Here is a 15,809-nt window from a genome sequence, read left to right on the forward strand (position 1 = left end):
AGAAAACAAAAATGAAGGCTAAAAAGAAGCACAAGCAGTTATGCACATAGCCGGCCTTAGACATAGGCCAACTAGGCAGCCGCCTAGGGCACCAATCTGGCAGGGGAGCTTTTCCAGCATTTATTTGGTGTAGGTAGACCAGGATGGGGGCACTGGGGGGGTATGAGCCCTTTTGCCTACGGCACCAGTTGACCTAAGGCAGCTCCTGGTTATGCACAACAGCATATTAGGGACATCAAAAAACAGCATCTAGAAAGTCGGTTAGCCTTGCACTTTATACAGAAACTTAAAAGTGATTTTTCTGTATTACAAGTAGTTGTTAACCTTGGTGAAAACATTTTACTGAAAGATACATTATTGCATAAATAAACTTTTTATTTTGAAAAATGGCACTTTAACTCCTGGGGGTTTGAATTCAGAATGTAATTGGAAGTATTTAATATGAATAGTTTTGTTAATTGATTTATCTGTCATGTGGTTTTATGTACTTGGGTTTTTACTGATGTTTTTTACTCCTTGAAGGCATTCTGCCTTGGCGCTATAGTTGACTAAAACTTCTATTAGTGATTTGGGGTCTGTTGTCCATTTTACTTTATTTTTCAGTTGTTGCTATAGTTATGCACATGATGTTCATACTAGGCTATCTGCCCAAGGGCATTTATAAGCCTAGCCAGAGGGTGTTTGGCTTTCGCCACCCATTTTAAATTAATTTTGCTATGCCCTTTTTCGAGGTTAGTATACTGTGCCTCTAACAGTGACACAGAAGTGATACCCGGGGTAAACCTACGATCTCCCATCCACTCATCAAGATTCCTCTTGAAGAGAGTCAATGAGGGACTCTGCCTAACCTGGTCTGGGCTTTTATTTCAGAGTGAAGGGAGCCTCTGGGTTATGAATCTGTCCCTCCAGCATGTCCTATTTATTTCAGTGCTGAGGTCCAAGTCTCGAGCGTGGCTCGATGGGATTTGGATTTTCTGAGGTGCAGCATGTCCATTAATTCCCGGTTGGACATGGCTTTATACGTCAGGCACAGATCGCCTCTGAGCAGGCGTTATGCCACTGAGTAGAGCTGGAGTTTCTTTAACCGGGCAGCATATGGCATCTGTTTGAGCCCTTTGATCCTCTTGGTGAGGTACTTTTGGGGTCTTTCCAGTTGCTGCAGGTGTCTGGTAAGGTACATCCCAAAAGGGGCATTGTACTCAATTATGGGCCTGATGAGGGATGAGTAAAGAGGCACGATGACCTCCCCTGATCTAGATGTGAATCCCTTCATGATTAGGTGGGCTATATAAAATGTTTTTCTAAACACTTTGGCCACGTAGTTGTCAAATGAGAGATTGCTATCAACTTTAGTCCCCAGGTCCCTAACTACTTAATGGATTACCACCTATGTGGTAATTTGTGGGCACTTTGTTTTTGCCAAAGGGGATGACTATACACTTTTTGGCATTTAGCTTGAGGCCATGGCTCTGGCACCAGTTGTCTGTTTCTATGAGGCCCTTTTGGAGGATGCTTGTGTCGGCTGGAAAGTCGATTATGACGCCCAGTTTGCAGTCATCTGCGAACTTGGTCAGCCACAGTCGAGAAATATATACCGAACAAGAGAGGTCCCAGGACTGAGCCTTGTGGGACGCCACTTGTAACTGGTTTGGAGTCTGACATGGCTCCAGCAATTCTAACCATGTGGGTTCTGTCCTTGAGCCAGTTTGCAACCCATCTAGTGACATAGGGGTTTATATTTAAGCTGGTGAGCTTATCTATAATGCCCGAGTGGGGTATTGTATAGAAGGCTTTTGCGAGGTCCAGGTAGGCTGTGTGGACCAACTTCCCCTCGTCAATGGCCTTGGTGACTGTTTCAAAGAAATCAACCAGGTTTAAGAGGCAGGATCTGCCCTTAAAGCCGAACTGGGTAGGATCCAGTGTCTGTAGGTCCCCAATATCTTTATTTATGAGGTTCATGATGATCCTTTCCATAGCTTTGCAGACCAAGCTAGTCAGGCTTATGGGGCGATAGTGTCCAGGATCCGTTGAGGCACCACCTTTGTGGAGAGGGACCACTGTTGCTGTACGCCACTCTTTGGGTACATATCCTGTAGTAAGGCTGAGATTGAACAGTAGTTTTATGTTTGGGTTTAGCTCTTCTTGGAGTTCATGTAGGACACAGCCCGGGACACCGTCTGGTCCCATTGATGATGTATTTTTTGCTTTGGAGAGGGCGGCTCTTACCTGAGCATCTGAGATGTCAGGGGGGCAGCACTCTGCTGGGATAGATATTTGCCCTTTGGTGGGAGGGGAGAAGTTTGCGCTGAACCTGTCAGCTAGGATGTTGGCAATGTCTGTGGGTTCGATGTATTTTTTGTCATTATGGACTAATTCTGAGCATATCTGGGAATTCCCAACCAGGTTCCTAACATAACTAAAGAAAGCCTTGTGATTATCCTTAGTGTCCTGTGCAATTTTTCTCTCTAAGCTGGCCTTAGACGATTTTATGAGTGCCCGTAGTTTTTTGCTAATACTGATCAGAGATGCCTTCCCTTTTTGGGATTTTGCTCTATCATGTAGTAGCTTCCTCCTTCTATTGTATAGTTTGTTTATGGCTGGGGTCCACCAGACAAGACGTCTGCCTTTGGAGGACTGGGTCTTGGTTTTATTTGGGATTGCATGATCCATGCATTCTTGAAGGTGTTCATAGAATGCGTTTATAAAGGATTCTGCGGTCTGGGCCGTATTTTCCACAGGCTCGGGGGCTTTGAAGGATTCCACCTCGGTTTTGAGGAGTGTGAAATTTGCTTTAGAGAAGTTTTTCACTGTGGTTTTCTGGGCAGTGGGTGGGGTCGGGATGTGAATATCCAGTGAGATTAGTTTATGGTCTGATCTTACCAATGAGGGATACACTTCTGGTCTGGAGCATAGAGTCCCCATGTTGGTGATGATTAGGTCCAGTATGTTTTCCCCTCTTGTGGGAGTGGTAACAAGTTGTTCCATAGCATTTGAGTTTATAAATTCTAGGAACCTTTGGGCTAGGGTGTTGGAGCTAGAGTAATGCTCCCAGTCTATGTTTGGGTAGTTGAAGTCGCCCAATATAATGGTGTTTGGAGAGACTTTCATATTTTCCAGTGTTCTCAGGAAGGCCGAGTGGGGTTCCTGGGTTTGGGAGTGTGGTCTGTAGCAGGCTATAAACTGGAAGGCAGTTTTACCCACTGTTAGTTGCACATGGATAGTCTCCAACCTGGAGGTGTGGGTATCTTTGATGAATATTGATACTCCCCCTCCTTTTGTGGTTCGGTTCAAGTTTTGGGGCCGAAAAGCATGGTATGCGGTATAACCTGGTAGTGCTGGGGTGCTCTCAGGAGCCTTGAACCAGCTTGTTACTGCACAGATATCGATGTTCTCCATGCTACGGAGAGTTTCGAGTGATAGCATCTTGAGGTTTAGACTTCTGGAGTTGAGTAGCATTACTCTTAGTTTCTTATCCCTTGTGATACCTATGGAGGTGGGTTTGTCTTTTGAGCCTTGCCTAAAAAAGGCACTAGGGGGGAAGCAAGAGCCTTTGCCAATATCCGAAAGCCCAGGGGTGACAGGTGCAAGCCGTCCCTAGCAAAGCATCGCGGCTTGTTGAGCATGTCATCCCAGGCTGACAGGCATTGGATCCCCTTTGAATGACACCAATACTTAAGCCAATTGTTGAAATTGATCATCTTGTCTTCATATTGTGGAATCATTCTTGGTGAAGGTAAGATGCTACTCAAGGTCAGGGTCATACCGGCCTGGGCTACATGCTCAGAGAGCTCCTCTATGTCTCTTTTCATGTAGTCCAGGGAAGTACGTCTCAGTTCATTCACACCAGCATGGACAATGACCGAGTCATATTTGTACTTGCCTTGGAGTGACCTGAGTGCTTGTGTTATGTGGCGGATCCTAGCGCCTGACAGGCAGCTCAACGTGACCTTCTTCTTGTTCAGCCTGGTGAGCGGGACGTCAGTGTGCCTGATGATAGAGTCACCTATTACAAGTGTATCAGGTGTGTTGTTTAGCCTTAAGGGCTGTGACTGTTCGGCACACTGGCTTTGTGAGCTATGTGTTGCACGTGTTTTGTTTTGGGGTAGCGGTTGCTTGGGTGTCTGCTTTGGAGGTCTCTGCTGCATAGGCAGATTTTTATTTAGAGCCTCCGAGTATGTTTTTGTGTGTTTATGTGTTTGGTTTGCTGTTGTGGTAGGTCTATGCGAGACTGGAATTGTAGTGAGTATGGTTTCCTTCTCCTCCTGACTGGTTACGCCAGTACTGAGTTGAGAGAGCTTAGCCTCCAGTTTGGCTATATGGCTGCATCTCTCACATGTGTTGGAATTTGTTGGGAGGAGGAGAGGGTTGTCTGTGTACATGAGGCAGTTGTAACATTGCCTCAAGATTCCCAGATTCACCAGCTGGACCGGAGAGGAGATTGACAACTCACCTTTGGACATGCTAGAATAGTATTGGGAATTCCTTTATAATTGAAAAAAAGGGCCAATGGGGAACAAGGTACTCAAGGGGAGTTTGTGAGGGTGTAGTGCTTTTAATTTTTTAGTGCTGACTTATATAATTGCTTTAGTGAGCAAGTGCCAGGTAACTTAAATGCAATGTGCTACAGGTAACTTAAATGCAAAAACGACAAACAGTAACTTTCTTTCAAGTGAAACAAGGGAATAAGTACAGTAAGCAATGCAGTTGAGTCTCCCAGTGAACAGCACTTGTGCTTTCACTCATGTTTTTGTCTTCTCACATGACATTCATATACAAAATGCAAAGTCCTTACAAAAAAGGTCAAAAAGTGAGACAGAATAATTCCTAGTACAGTCGGTCTAATTATTAACAAAGGAGAACAGCTGTATTAATACAGCTAAACTTAAAAATCTGAACTGCTGACAGTTTCAAACACTTCTAAAATCAATCTTCCAGAATGATCTTAAAACATGAAATTAATATTCATTTCTTTTTACTGAAATAAAAACAAAATGTTTATGCAACATTATCAATCATTCTGGTTGAAAGACAGCAGTTTACCTTGATATGTAGAATTTCAGATGCTCATCTAATGAAGGAAATGTACCGGTAACCAGCATTTTTAACTTTGCGGTGATGAAAAGCCTGTATTAATTTAACCTACAGATTTCATTTGTTCTGAACAGGAAAAACAATATAAATCACTTTTAAAATCATTAAATCTTGACTTAAATTAATAAAGTCATAATTAGGGCATTATGCTGTGTTTGTTATGGAAGTGGCAGGGCGAGCTGCTTTAATTACTGACTGTAATAATAGGAGCACAGTGCGTGCTGTGCCCCAATCAGCGCTGTCAGCCACGACTGAGCTGAGCTGCAGGCTCATCAGTGCTGCCAATGGCTGCAGACTTCAAAGGGGGATGGGACTGATTGTGTACTGGCCATTTCCAGACATGAGCAGAAGAAGCAGGTCAAGCATTAATCCAAATTATTACCAATTATTTAATGCTCTAATTAAGGAGAGACACTTGCATCTTAATTCAGGCAATGCTGACTGATGGCAGCAAATGACGGAGCCAAGGAAAAAAATTTAAATCACAAAACCAACTCTTGATAGTGCTTTTGGCTTCTGGTGAGCAGAAAGTCAAACAAGACTTTCATAAACTAAAATATGACAGTGCTAAGTGATTTTACACTAAATACCAGCCACTTTCAAACAGTTAACAATGAGCTAAATTATTCTGTGGTTGGCATACTATGCCAGTAAGTTTCAATACATGCTATGCTGTGCTACAGAATGCAGACCAAACACAGTATGAAGAGCTTGGTCACAAAGGAGCATATGGCCCCCTGCTTTCACAAGTGGGGTAAAGACAGCACTCAGGATCATAAGCATTCAGAGAATGGTTATGACATGGTACTGCTTCTTCTCCTCGGCTAAACTGTTTTGGAATTGTCCCTATGCATTCCGCCTTTAAAGTCAGTGATTATTACACATCATTAAATAAGTTACATGTCCTCTAAGCTCCACCTCTATGTACACAATCTTGTCCAAACACATTGATACATGTATTTACTCCATTGTTTTCCTTTGCCTCCCTCAGCCCACACATTTCTGGGTTCATTGATGCTGGTTATCCCTTACTAAAATAACATCATAATTATTTCCATACAAAACGAACTTGTACTGGCTGACTGTCAGTGTTACCTACAGCCTTTAGGAACAGGTAAAATGCATTTTGCATTCTAGTGACAACAAACATGCTGGCTACAGAGCTGTTCTTGGATTGTAAAGGTATGTCTGTAATGCAAGTGTTAATAACAAACTAGAAATTCACTTTAAAACAATCTTAGCACCACCTGTACAAGGGCAGGTAATAATTACCGTCTATCCTTGTGTTTCGATTCCTTTTCAGGTTTATCTTGCTTTTCTTCTTCACTGTCGCTCTCCTCCTCACTTGATGAGCTTGTGCTATTGTCTTCACTGGTGCTATTTTCTCCTTCACTTTTTTCATCACTTTCACTCTCAGACTCACTCTCTGAAACAAATATATGAAAACCTGGACAATGTAACACATGATGTAGACATTCAACGTCTTGTTTATAAATGGAAAAATATTAATACAAAGTCAATAACTGAATCCCTTATCAACAGTAAGAACAGAGTTGATTTCAGTTTCAATCCCCCCCCAACAAAAAGCAACCAGAATCTGTCAAAATAGCACAGCAAAATGGCTGCCAAAGCACACTGCTGCTGCTGTAATATTCTAAGAGCTACACAAATGCACTGGCGAGGTTCAGTGTTCTACATTAATACGCAGTGCATGTCCGTGTGTATGGTCATAGATAGTTAATCTAGCACCTACTTTCCTAATTATGCTTTTTGCAAATTTACCCTTCAATAACTTCTTTTACTGTAAATGAAATAATTTTCAGCAGATTTACTCAATACTACTGCTCATTTGGATTTTTGTAAATATGTAAATATTATCACTGAAACATGCTGAATTATTGCACACATTTACTGTTCGCGCCATCAAACTCCTTGTTTTTGCTATTTTGTAATCAAGGCTGAGCCTGCAATTGGTCACTCATTATCATGTTCTACCTCAAAATTTAAACAAAACACACACGCGTGTGTGTGTGTATCAGTGAAGCTGAAACAGCAGTACAGTATAGGAAACAGTTATTACAGAGAGCATTAGAAAACAGGCAATCCCATCACTTGGTACTCTGCACCCAAAGTTATGAAAGATCTAATGTTCTACAAAATCAGCACCACCATTTTGCCCATCTGCCAGACAAAGTACACAGCCTTGTTAACAGAGTATTCCATACTCAACATACACACAAGCCCTCTTAAGATTGTTACGTTTTGCATACATTTGAATTCAACTGGTGTCGGACTGCCCTACTTCAGAGAGACTATCATTCACTACCCTTTCTGTGACAAGGTACTTCCAGATACTTCGTAAGAGACAACCATTTCAACTAAGTTCTGCTGTTTTTAATCATCCTATATCTAATGACAAAATTAAGATCCCAGGAAAGTGAAATAGGTTTCCTAAGAGTTCTGATATGAAGAACACCTTTATGAAATTGTTTGATTTCAAACCTACATGAGAGGAGGAGGAGTTAATGGCAGACAAGTAGAAATAGCTGAAAGGTAAGCTTTAACTGAAAAATAAGCCAATTCAGCATGGAGCAATTCACACAAATAAGACAGTACCACAGAGATCCCCACAGAAAGTAGATCCTGGTTACAAGCAAGGCACCAAATAGAAACTCTATTCCATTTGGAGATATAGGATTTCCTAATAGTAGGTTTCCTGGCATCCTGCAGAACCCTACACATATCCTCAGAAACAATGTGCACATTGAATAATAGCTTAATTCTGGCTCTCCCAATCTGAAAACAGAAACTTAGCAAAGAAGGCCAGTGTACTTAGATTTCTGAGTAAATTGCAGTAACTAGCTAATAAATGCATTGCCTAGATGGCAGGAAAAAAGAAATATAAAGGACCTGGAAGAAAATCAGCTACAAAAGATGAGAAAGAAACACAGACGGAGAGGAGTGTGGCAGCCGTTCAGCAAGAAGCAGTAAAAGTTCCAGACATTACTTCCAGTAACCTATAGGACAGTATAAAACAACTGCACAAAGAACTGGTTAAAATAAATGAAACAGTGATGGAGTATATAAACACAAACAATAAAAAGCTGGAAAAATGGAAGAAACATTAAACAGATATTCAAATAAGGTGGCAGAACTGCAAAACTCAGAGGTTGAAATGAAGAGAAGGCTGGCTGAATACGAGACTGCTCAGGAAGAGATGTTCCAGAGAAGTTGCAGTCTTACTGGCAGAAAGAGTTGATTCTGACAAACCTGTGGCAGAAGGATAATGTGCTAAAAGTGGGAGACAGTAGAGTGTGGAGAATAATTACTCAGTGTACACTAGGCAGAAGTAAATATATGCCACTATTTAGGAAATGTTGAGAAGCAGGCAGGAGATTCACCTTGCTGTTCCCAGCCATCTTCAAAGTGTTTTTCCCTGGAGAGAGAAAATCATATTTTGATGAAGTACATGCAAAGGAGGAAACAGCAACAGTTTGTTCAACAAAGGGTGAGCTGTGAATCAGAAGGAGGTTCTGATTCATGTTCTCCTGGTAATAAGGACTATAGAGAGACTGAGCCTGTGAAACCTTTTCCACTTTTTCAGTTGCCTGAGAGAATGGACTAGAAGAATCAGGAATATGTTTGGAAATGAAAGAGACAGGATTTCATAGATGGAGATAAACAGGATTAAAGCTAGTAACTTGTAACTGACAAGTGGGGATGATAAAGCAATTATTATTTGTGAAACATGACAGAAGAAAATATGAAAATACTGGACTTTCTTGGACCTTGGTAAACTTGTGGATGACTTTAAAGTACACCCTGCTTCATGTTATTAATGTTTAGAGAATAAAATCAGTAACTTGGAAACAGACAAATGTAGGTGTACAAAGCAATAACTATAGTTATGAAACACGGCAGAACAAGAAGATTTGGAAATATTGGATTTCTGTGGACTTTGTTAAACTTGTATGGGACTCTAAAGCAGATGTCCTACATTATGTCATTAATCTTCGGATAACTACTTTGGAGAGGGGAGGAGAAAGGAGAACTTTAACCAAGTAAAACAATTTAACGGTAATGTTTAAATGTTGCAAGACTTTCTTAGCAAGCTATGAAGTAAAGTTTTCTTAGTTCTTTTTTTATTGTAATGGGGCGTACTAATATAAACAGGTGCTTTTTTTTTTCTTTTTCTCCCTTCTCCCTTTTTCTTGTTCAGTTTTAATAAATATAGGCACTACAATCTGGGGAAAAAAGGGAGAAAGGAAAGGTTTGGTTAAGAGTGCATGACAAGATAAAAAATAGTGTGCTTGCATAGGAAAATGATTGGGTTAACCCTAGGATTTAATCAGTAACAAGTTTACTAAAAAGCATATAAATGAAAAGAGTACTGAAGGCTTTTTTCTGGTAAACAAATGTATCCTTAGCAGTTTGTGTCTGGTTTCCATGTCACCAGAAGACAATCTGATAAAGAGAAATGGCTTGGAGACAATGTTTACTTAAACCAGTCAAGTGTTTTCTTAGCTAGGAGAGCTATAAAGATAAGGCAAAACCACGTAGCATTTGTTAAAAGCACATGCTGTATCATGTATCTTAGCATGAATGCCCTGTCTCTACCTGTGGCTATGGCTATCAGTTTAGAATGTTTGTTCTTATTATGTACATAGTACTGTGTGTTATTACTAGGTTAAATAGGTTTTATGGGGGTATTGGGGGTGTGTGTATATTTTTGTTTGAGGGTTTTCAATAAAACAAAAAAAAAATCTGCAAGAAGTGACATAGGCTCAAATGGAGATGACAAGAAACTATTGTACAAAAGATTAACATGCCAAGTGGTGTATGCACGTAACAAGTGATAATAATAACCTTCTACATCTTAAAACAGGCTTTAAAGAAATAGTGTAATTTAAAACATTTCCCTTATCTAATTGCAAGTTAGTGATCCAACGTGTCTCTAAGAGTTCATTTAAATGTTTTATGTCACCCCTTTTCAAGGTCTGTATAATGCATTGCAAAATATACATCTTTCTATTTCACTATTATGCTCTCTTTTATGTTCTCTAAGGGATCGGTTAGTTTTCCTAGCTTAGTAGGCTGGACATAGGTTCATAGGTAGGTACTAGGCTATTGGCCCTAGGGCCTATATAAGCCTAGCCAAACTGTACCCTGGCTTTTGCCACCCAAGAAAATTACTTTCCTGTGCCCTGTCAAGAAGAGCCACAGAAGTGATCCCAAGGGTGAATTTCCTCTCTCCCATCTAATCATCAATATTTTTCTTGAAGAGTGCTAATGAGGAGCTTTGTTTGATATAGATAGGTAGTTTGTTCCAGAGTATGGGAAGTCTCTGGGACAGGAATCTATCACTCCAGCATGTTCTGTTTATTGTGGTGACAAGGTTTAGGTCCCTAGAGCGTGTAGCTTGGAGGGATTGGGATTTCTTTATGTGGAGCATGTCCAGCAGCTCTGGGTTTGACATAGTTTTGTATGTTAGGCAGAGATCGTCTCTGAGTACACGATATGTGACAGAGTAAAGCTTGAGTTTTTTGAGACAGTCTGCGTAGGGCATCTGTTTGAGGCCAGTAATCCTCTATGTATTTCTGTGGCCTTTCCAGTTGTTGTAGATGTCTTGTGAGGTACATACCAAAAGGGGCGTTGTACTCTATAATAAGTGATGACTAGAAGGGAACAATGACCTCTTTTTCCTGGATGAGAAACCTTTTGTGACGAGGTGTGCCACGTAGAAGGATTTCCTGACTACTGTGGCGATGTGATTATCAAAGGAGAGACTAATGTCCACCTGTGTTCCAAGGACTCTTATCACACTTTCTGTTCATGGGTACAGAGTTTTTACCAAAAGGGATGACAATGCACTTTTTGGCATTGAGCTTGAAGCCATGGCTTTGACACCAGGCATCTGTCTCAGTGAGGCCCTTTTGTAGGATGTCCACATCATTAGGTGATTTGATTATGGCTCCTAGTTTGCAGTCATCTGCAAACTTTGTTAGCCTGTACTTCAGAGAAGAATTTACCAGGCTAAAATGGAGATGACAAGAAACTACATAGTCTATATCTTGCTAAATAAATCAAATGCTTACTCGAACAATCAGCATATACATTAAATCTACTGATTTTACCAGTCTTAAGATGTTTCAAAATATTTCCATTCTCAATATACATACAACTGGCACAATTTCTACTTTTAAAGGTACCTACCCTTTGAGATGTTATCTGGCTGTCATTATAATCCTCATAACAGAGTACGGTTTGGCTCATTATCTTGCAATCAGATGACGGATATTGATTAAATTACACTATTTCTTTAAAGCTTGTTTTAAGATGTAGAGGCTTACGAAAGTAGGCAGACATTGGCCATCCTACTTTTGACTGTATATTGAAAGTTACTTTGGAATCTAGTTCATTAGGTCTGATGAAGCATACACGTTATGTGAAAGTGCTAATCTTTTTGCTACAATCAGTTAACTTGTTTCATTAAACATTTAACGTGCCTTAGACTTGTTTTCGTATAGTTCCATTACTGTTTTTTTGTGGATTCGGTGGGTATGCTGCTCGATTCGCCTCACACAATACATTTTATGTTTTTATTTGCAATAATAATCCCTCAAGAATATGACTCATTCTATAATGTCTTTAAACGTTAATGGTTTCACAGAAAAATACAAAAAGAAAGACTAGTGAACTATATTAAAAATGTACAGTGCAAATAGCTATGCTCCAGGAGACACACTTGGAAAGAAATGAACATGTGAAAATGATAAAGAAAGGTTTTCAGGATGGTTATTCAACAGAATACCTGGGGCAAAGGAAGAGAGGAGTACTTGTATTAACTGCACAAGGAGCTCCAATAATAATATAAGAAAATATAACATAATAATGGCAGATCTGTAGTACTAAGGGGCTAAGGGAGAAGGATTACACTGGCATATATTTACATTCCACTGAATATTGCTATAATGGATCTTAAGAAAATTCTGGGAGAAATAATCAGTTTTCAGCAAATAATATTACTTACAGGTGGGGACTGGAATTTGATTTGCAACAGTGAAGATGTGACTGGGGGGCCCAGAAGGGAAAATATAACAAAGGAGGGTAGATGTTTAAAGACATTTATGACAATATTTGGCACGGAAGATGTAAATTCAGTACTAGGAGTTTGGAGTGAATTTACATTTTATTCCGCAAGATACAAAAAGGGGGCTAGGCTAGACAGTATTTACATTTCACAGGAACATGTGCATTTAATTGAAGGCCTTGACATGCACCCAATAAATATTTTAGATCATGCACCAATAATAACTAAAATAAAAACATAAGGTGATGAAAGAGAAATGAGATACTAGCACTTTCCCAACTACTTCTTGAAACTAGAGGAATTTAAGGAACGGGCAGAGGAAATTATTCAGGACATATTAGAGAAGATAGAAATTTCTTCTGAAAGTACAGCTAGGGAGTGGGATAAAATTAAAGTGGAATTTAAAAATAGGTTAGAAATAAAAGAAAGGGAGATAACGTTAAGTAGTAACAAGTATTGCAAAATGGGGGAATCTCACAGAACAAGAAAAGGAACAACTGCAGAATGTTAAACAGAAAATAAGGGAGCACCTCGATAATATGCATGAGTTTAAAAAGACTGCCATTAAGCAACTGTTTTTTGATAACCCTAGAGCACACAAACTTTTAGTACAAAGACTCGGGCAACAGAAAGTAGAAAGGGCTGATCACCAAGCTTAGCAATCCTATAACAAGGAAGATAACAAGGGATTCTGAAGAAGTATTAGAAATATTTCGAAAATGCTATGAAAGTCTGTACAAAGCAGAGAAATATGGAAAGCAAGAAAAGGTACAAATGGAAATGCTTACTAACACTTAGGATAGGAGGAGATGAGATAAAAATGGTGATATATAACCAATCAACAGGAAAGTCCCCAGGAAGAGATGAACGTTTGGAAGCTAGGAAGGGAAAAACTGATAAAAAGATGTGGAAGGTTTTGTTTAATAGTATTTTAAGAGGAGGAAGCAGTAGCAGCTCTAATACCTAAAAAGGGTAAAGATCCATCAGATCCAGCTTCACACAGGACTCTCTCAATACTAAACCATGATTATAGCATTTTTATGTCTATAATGGCTAAAAAAAAAAAATCGCAAAAGTGATGCCAAAATTGATAGATATGGATCACTGTGGTTTTGTGGACTGCAGACAGACATTTGATAACATTACTAGAACAGTAAAAAAACATTAACAAAACCGTGACTATCCAGAGGGAAGTAGAATGTAAGAAAATACCACTATTCTTGGTAGGTCTTGATGCAAAGAAAGCATCTGACAGAGTAAGCTGGGACTTTATCAGCAGGGCAATGGAAGCATTTGCATTTCCTGAAAACACTTTAAAAGGTTGACTAGAAGGATATATAAGAGATTGGAGGCAAAAATTAAAGTGGGTGGGGTCTTCTCTGACATTCTCTGCTTGAGCAGAGGAACCAGGCAGGGGATTCTCTCTCCCCTTTGTTATTTGCATTATATTTAGAACATTGGCAAAGAAAATAAGGGACTCAGAAATTCAATAAATATCACTGGTATGGTAGTCAAGAAAAGCTGGCTCTATTTGCAGATGACATTATTTTATACCTGGCAAAACCAGAAAGGGACACTGCAGCGTTGTGGAACACACCGAGACAGTTTCATATCTTTTCGTGATACAAAATTAATGAAGATAAAACAAAAGCAATAGTGGTAAACTATGTACCCACATATGAATTGGTTCAGCAATATCTATACTTATGGGGACATGAGAAAATGAAGTCGTTAGGAGTATGGATTAAAAATGATATGGGTATGGCTGCTAAGGATATGTGGGGAAGAGACTTAACAAAAGATAATACAAAAACTGAGGAAATGGAAGCTCTGTTATATGGATATCGATAGTAAGATACAAGCAGTTAAAATGTTTTTAGTCCCTTTAGTTTTATACACAGGTCAGGCACATTTTCATCGACCAGAGGAGAAGTTGTGGATAGTAATTAATAAAGAGCTGAAGGATTTTATATGGTAGTGGAAGACAGCAACAGTCAAGTGGGTTAAACTTACTCTTCCAGTAGAACAGAATGGACTGGGATTAACTGAGTTAAAGGGGTATTTCAGAGCAACACAGTTAAGGCTCCTATACATAGCACAAGCAGAAAACTATAATTCAAAATGGAAAGAAAATAAGCAGAAGGTATTCTAAGGACTAAGCCAATACGGGAATGGAGAAAGGAGATTCTGCCTACAGGGGTGACTGCAATTAAGGATACAGATGATAGGCAAGAGTGGGTGAGAACATAGTGGTGAAAACTGGCAGAGGAACTAAGGTATTGGGAGCAAATAACTAGAGAGGGTAAGGTAACAGAATGGGAAGACACCAAGAACTTATTTGGACTGCAGGTTAGAGATTGCCTTCCATATCAAGGACTGATACCATAGTATAGGCAAAGAGAAAGAAACAGGGGATCCTAAATAAATGACCAACACTAGTAGAGTTTTTGTTAGAATCGAGAACAGAAGTTGCTGTTAAGAAAGGAATAATTAGTAGAGCATATAAAATACTGCATGATAACTATAAGAATCAATCAGAGGAGGTTAGGAAGGATTGAGAAGAGAGATTGGATAATCAATTTACAAAGAAACAATGGGGGATATATATATGTCTACCAAATATGTAACAAAATCTACAACATTTAGGATCTTTGCCTGGAAGTGTTTATATAGGTATTTTTATACCCCAAGCAGGATCCAAATTATTTTTCCTCAGGTATATAGGAAATGTTGGGGGTGTGATGGGGAAGAAAGAGCTAACTGGGAACATATTTTCTGTGAGTGTAATTAGTTGGTGGACTTTAAATGTTCCCTGCAGTCTGCATTATCAGAGATGCTGGGTGAGCAAACTGGACTAACTTGGGAAATAATTATTTTGAGCTATGATATAGAATCGGAATTGCCTACACATAGTAAGGTCTTGCTGAGTCTAATTATGATGGCTGCCAAAAAGCAATTACTAGAAAATGGAAATCAAAGTCTAAACCAAATTTACTAGACGTAACAAACATAGTAACAGAGAAAAAACAACTGGAACTGGGATTTTTGGAAAAGGCTAGGAGCCAATTACATAAGAAAAAATGGGAAATGTGGAATCAATACATGCACAGGAGGAACGAGGATTAAAAGAAGCCAAGATTTAAATGAGCTATGTAATGATTGACTGACAATGACTGGATATATTAAAAGTGATGAATAATGTGTTGGCATGGTTTGTTAGGTATAATGTTTGCAATTGAGATTGTCTCGTTATGGTTTACTTTCATTTATATTGATATTATATATACTCGGAAGCTCTAAATAAAAATCTACCTAAGCAACAGAGACCTCCAAAGCAGACATCCAAGCAAACCCTACCTCAAAACAAAACACACACAACACATAACCCACAAAGTCAGTGTGCCAAGCAGCCACAGCCCTTAAGCCTGAATAACACACCTGATACTCTTGTTATAGGTGACTCTATTGTCAGACACACTGACGTCCCGCTCACCAGGCTGAATAAAGAAAAGGTCACGATGAGCTGCCTGTCGGGTGCTAGGATCCGACACATAACGCAAGCACTCAGGTCACTCCAAAGCAAATACAAATATGACTCAGTCATTGTACATGCTGGTGTGAATGACCT

At 39.6% G+C, this 15,809-nt stretch overlaps 1 protein-coding gene across 1 annotated transcript in view; it reads right to left on the minus strand.

The window, feature by feature from the left end:
- AP3B1 (adaptor related protein complex 3 subunit beta 1) overlaps positions 1–15,809 on the minus strand; it is a 2,578,902-nt gene that overhangs the window by 1,104,881 nt on the left and 1,458,212 nt on the right. The window contains exon 19 of the mRNA XM_044063704.1: positions 6,364–6,517. Coding sequence (XP_043919639.1) covers positions 6,364–6,517 — 154 coding nt within the window. The remainder of the gene's footprint in view (positions 1–6,363; positions 6,518–15,809) is intronic.

The sequence above is a fragment of the Protopterus annectens genome, chromosome 2.part2, assembly GCF_019279795.1.
Source record: "Protopterus annectens isolate FY-2018-M chromosome 2.part2, PAN1.0, whole genome shotgun sequence".
Classification (NCBI taxonomy): domain Eukaryota; kingdom Metazoa; phylum Chordata; order Ceratodontiformes; family Protopteridae; genus Protopterus; species Protopterus annectens.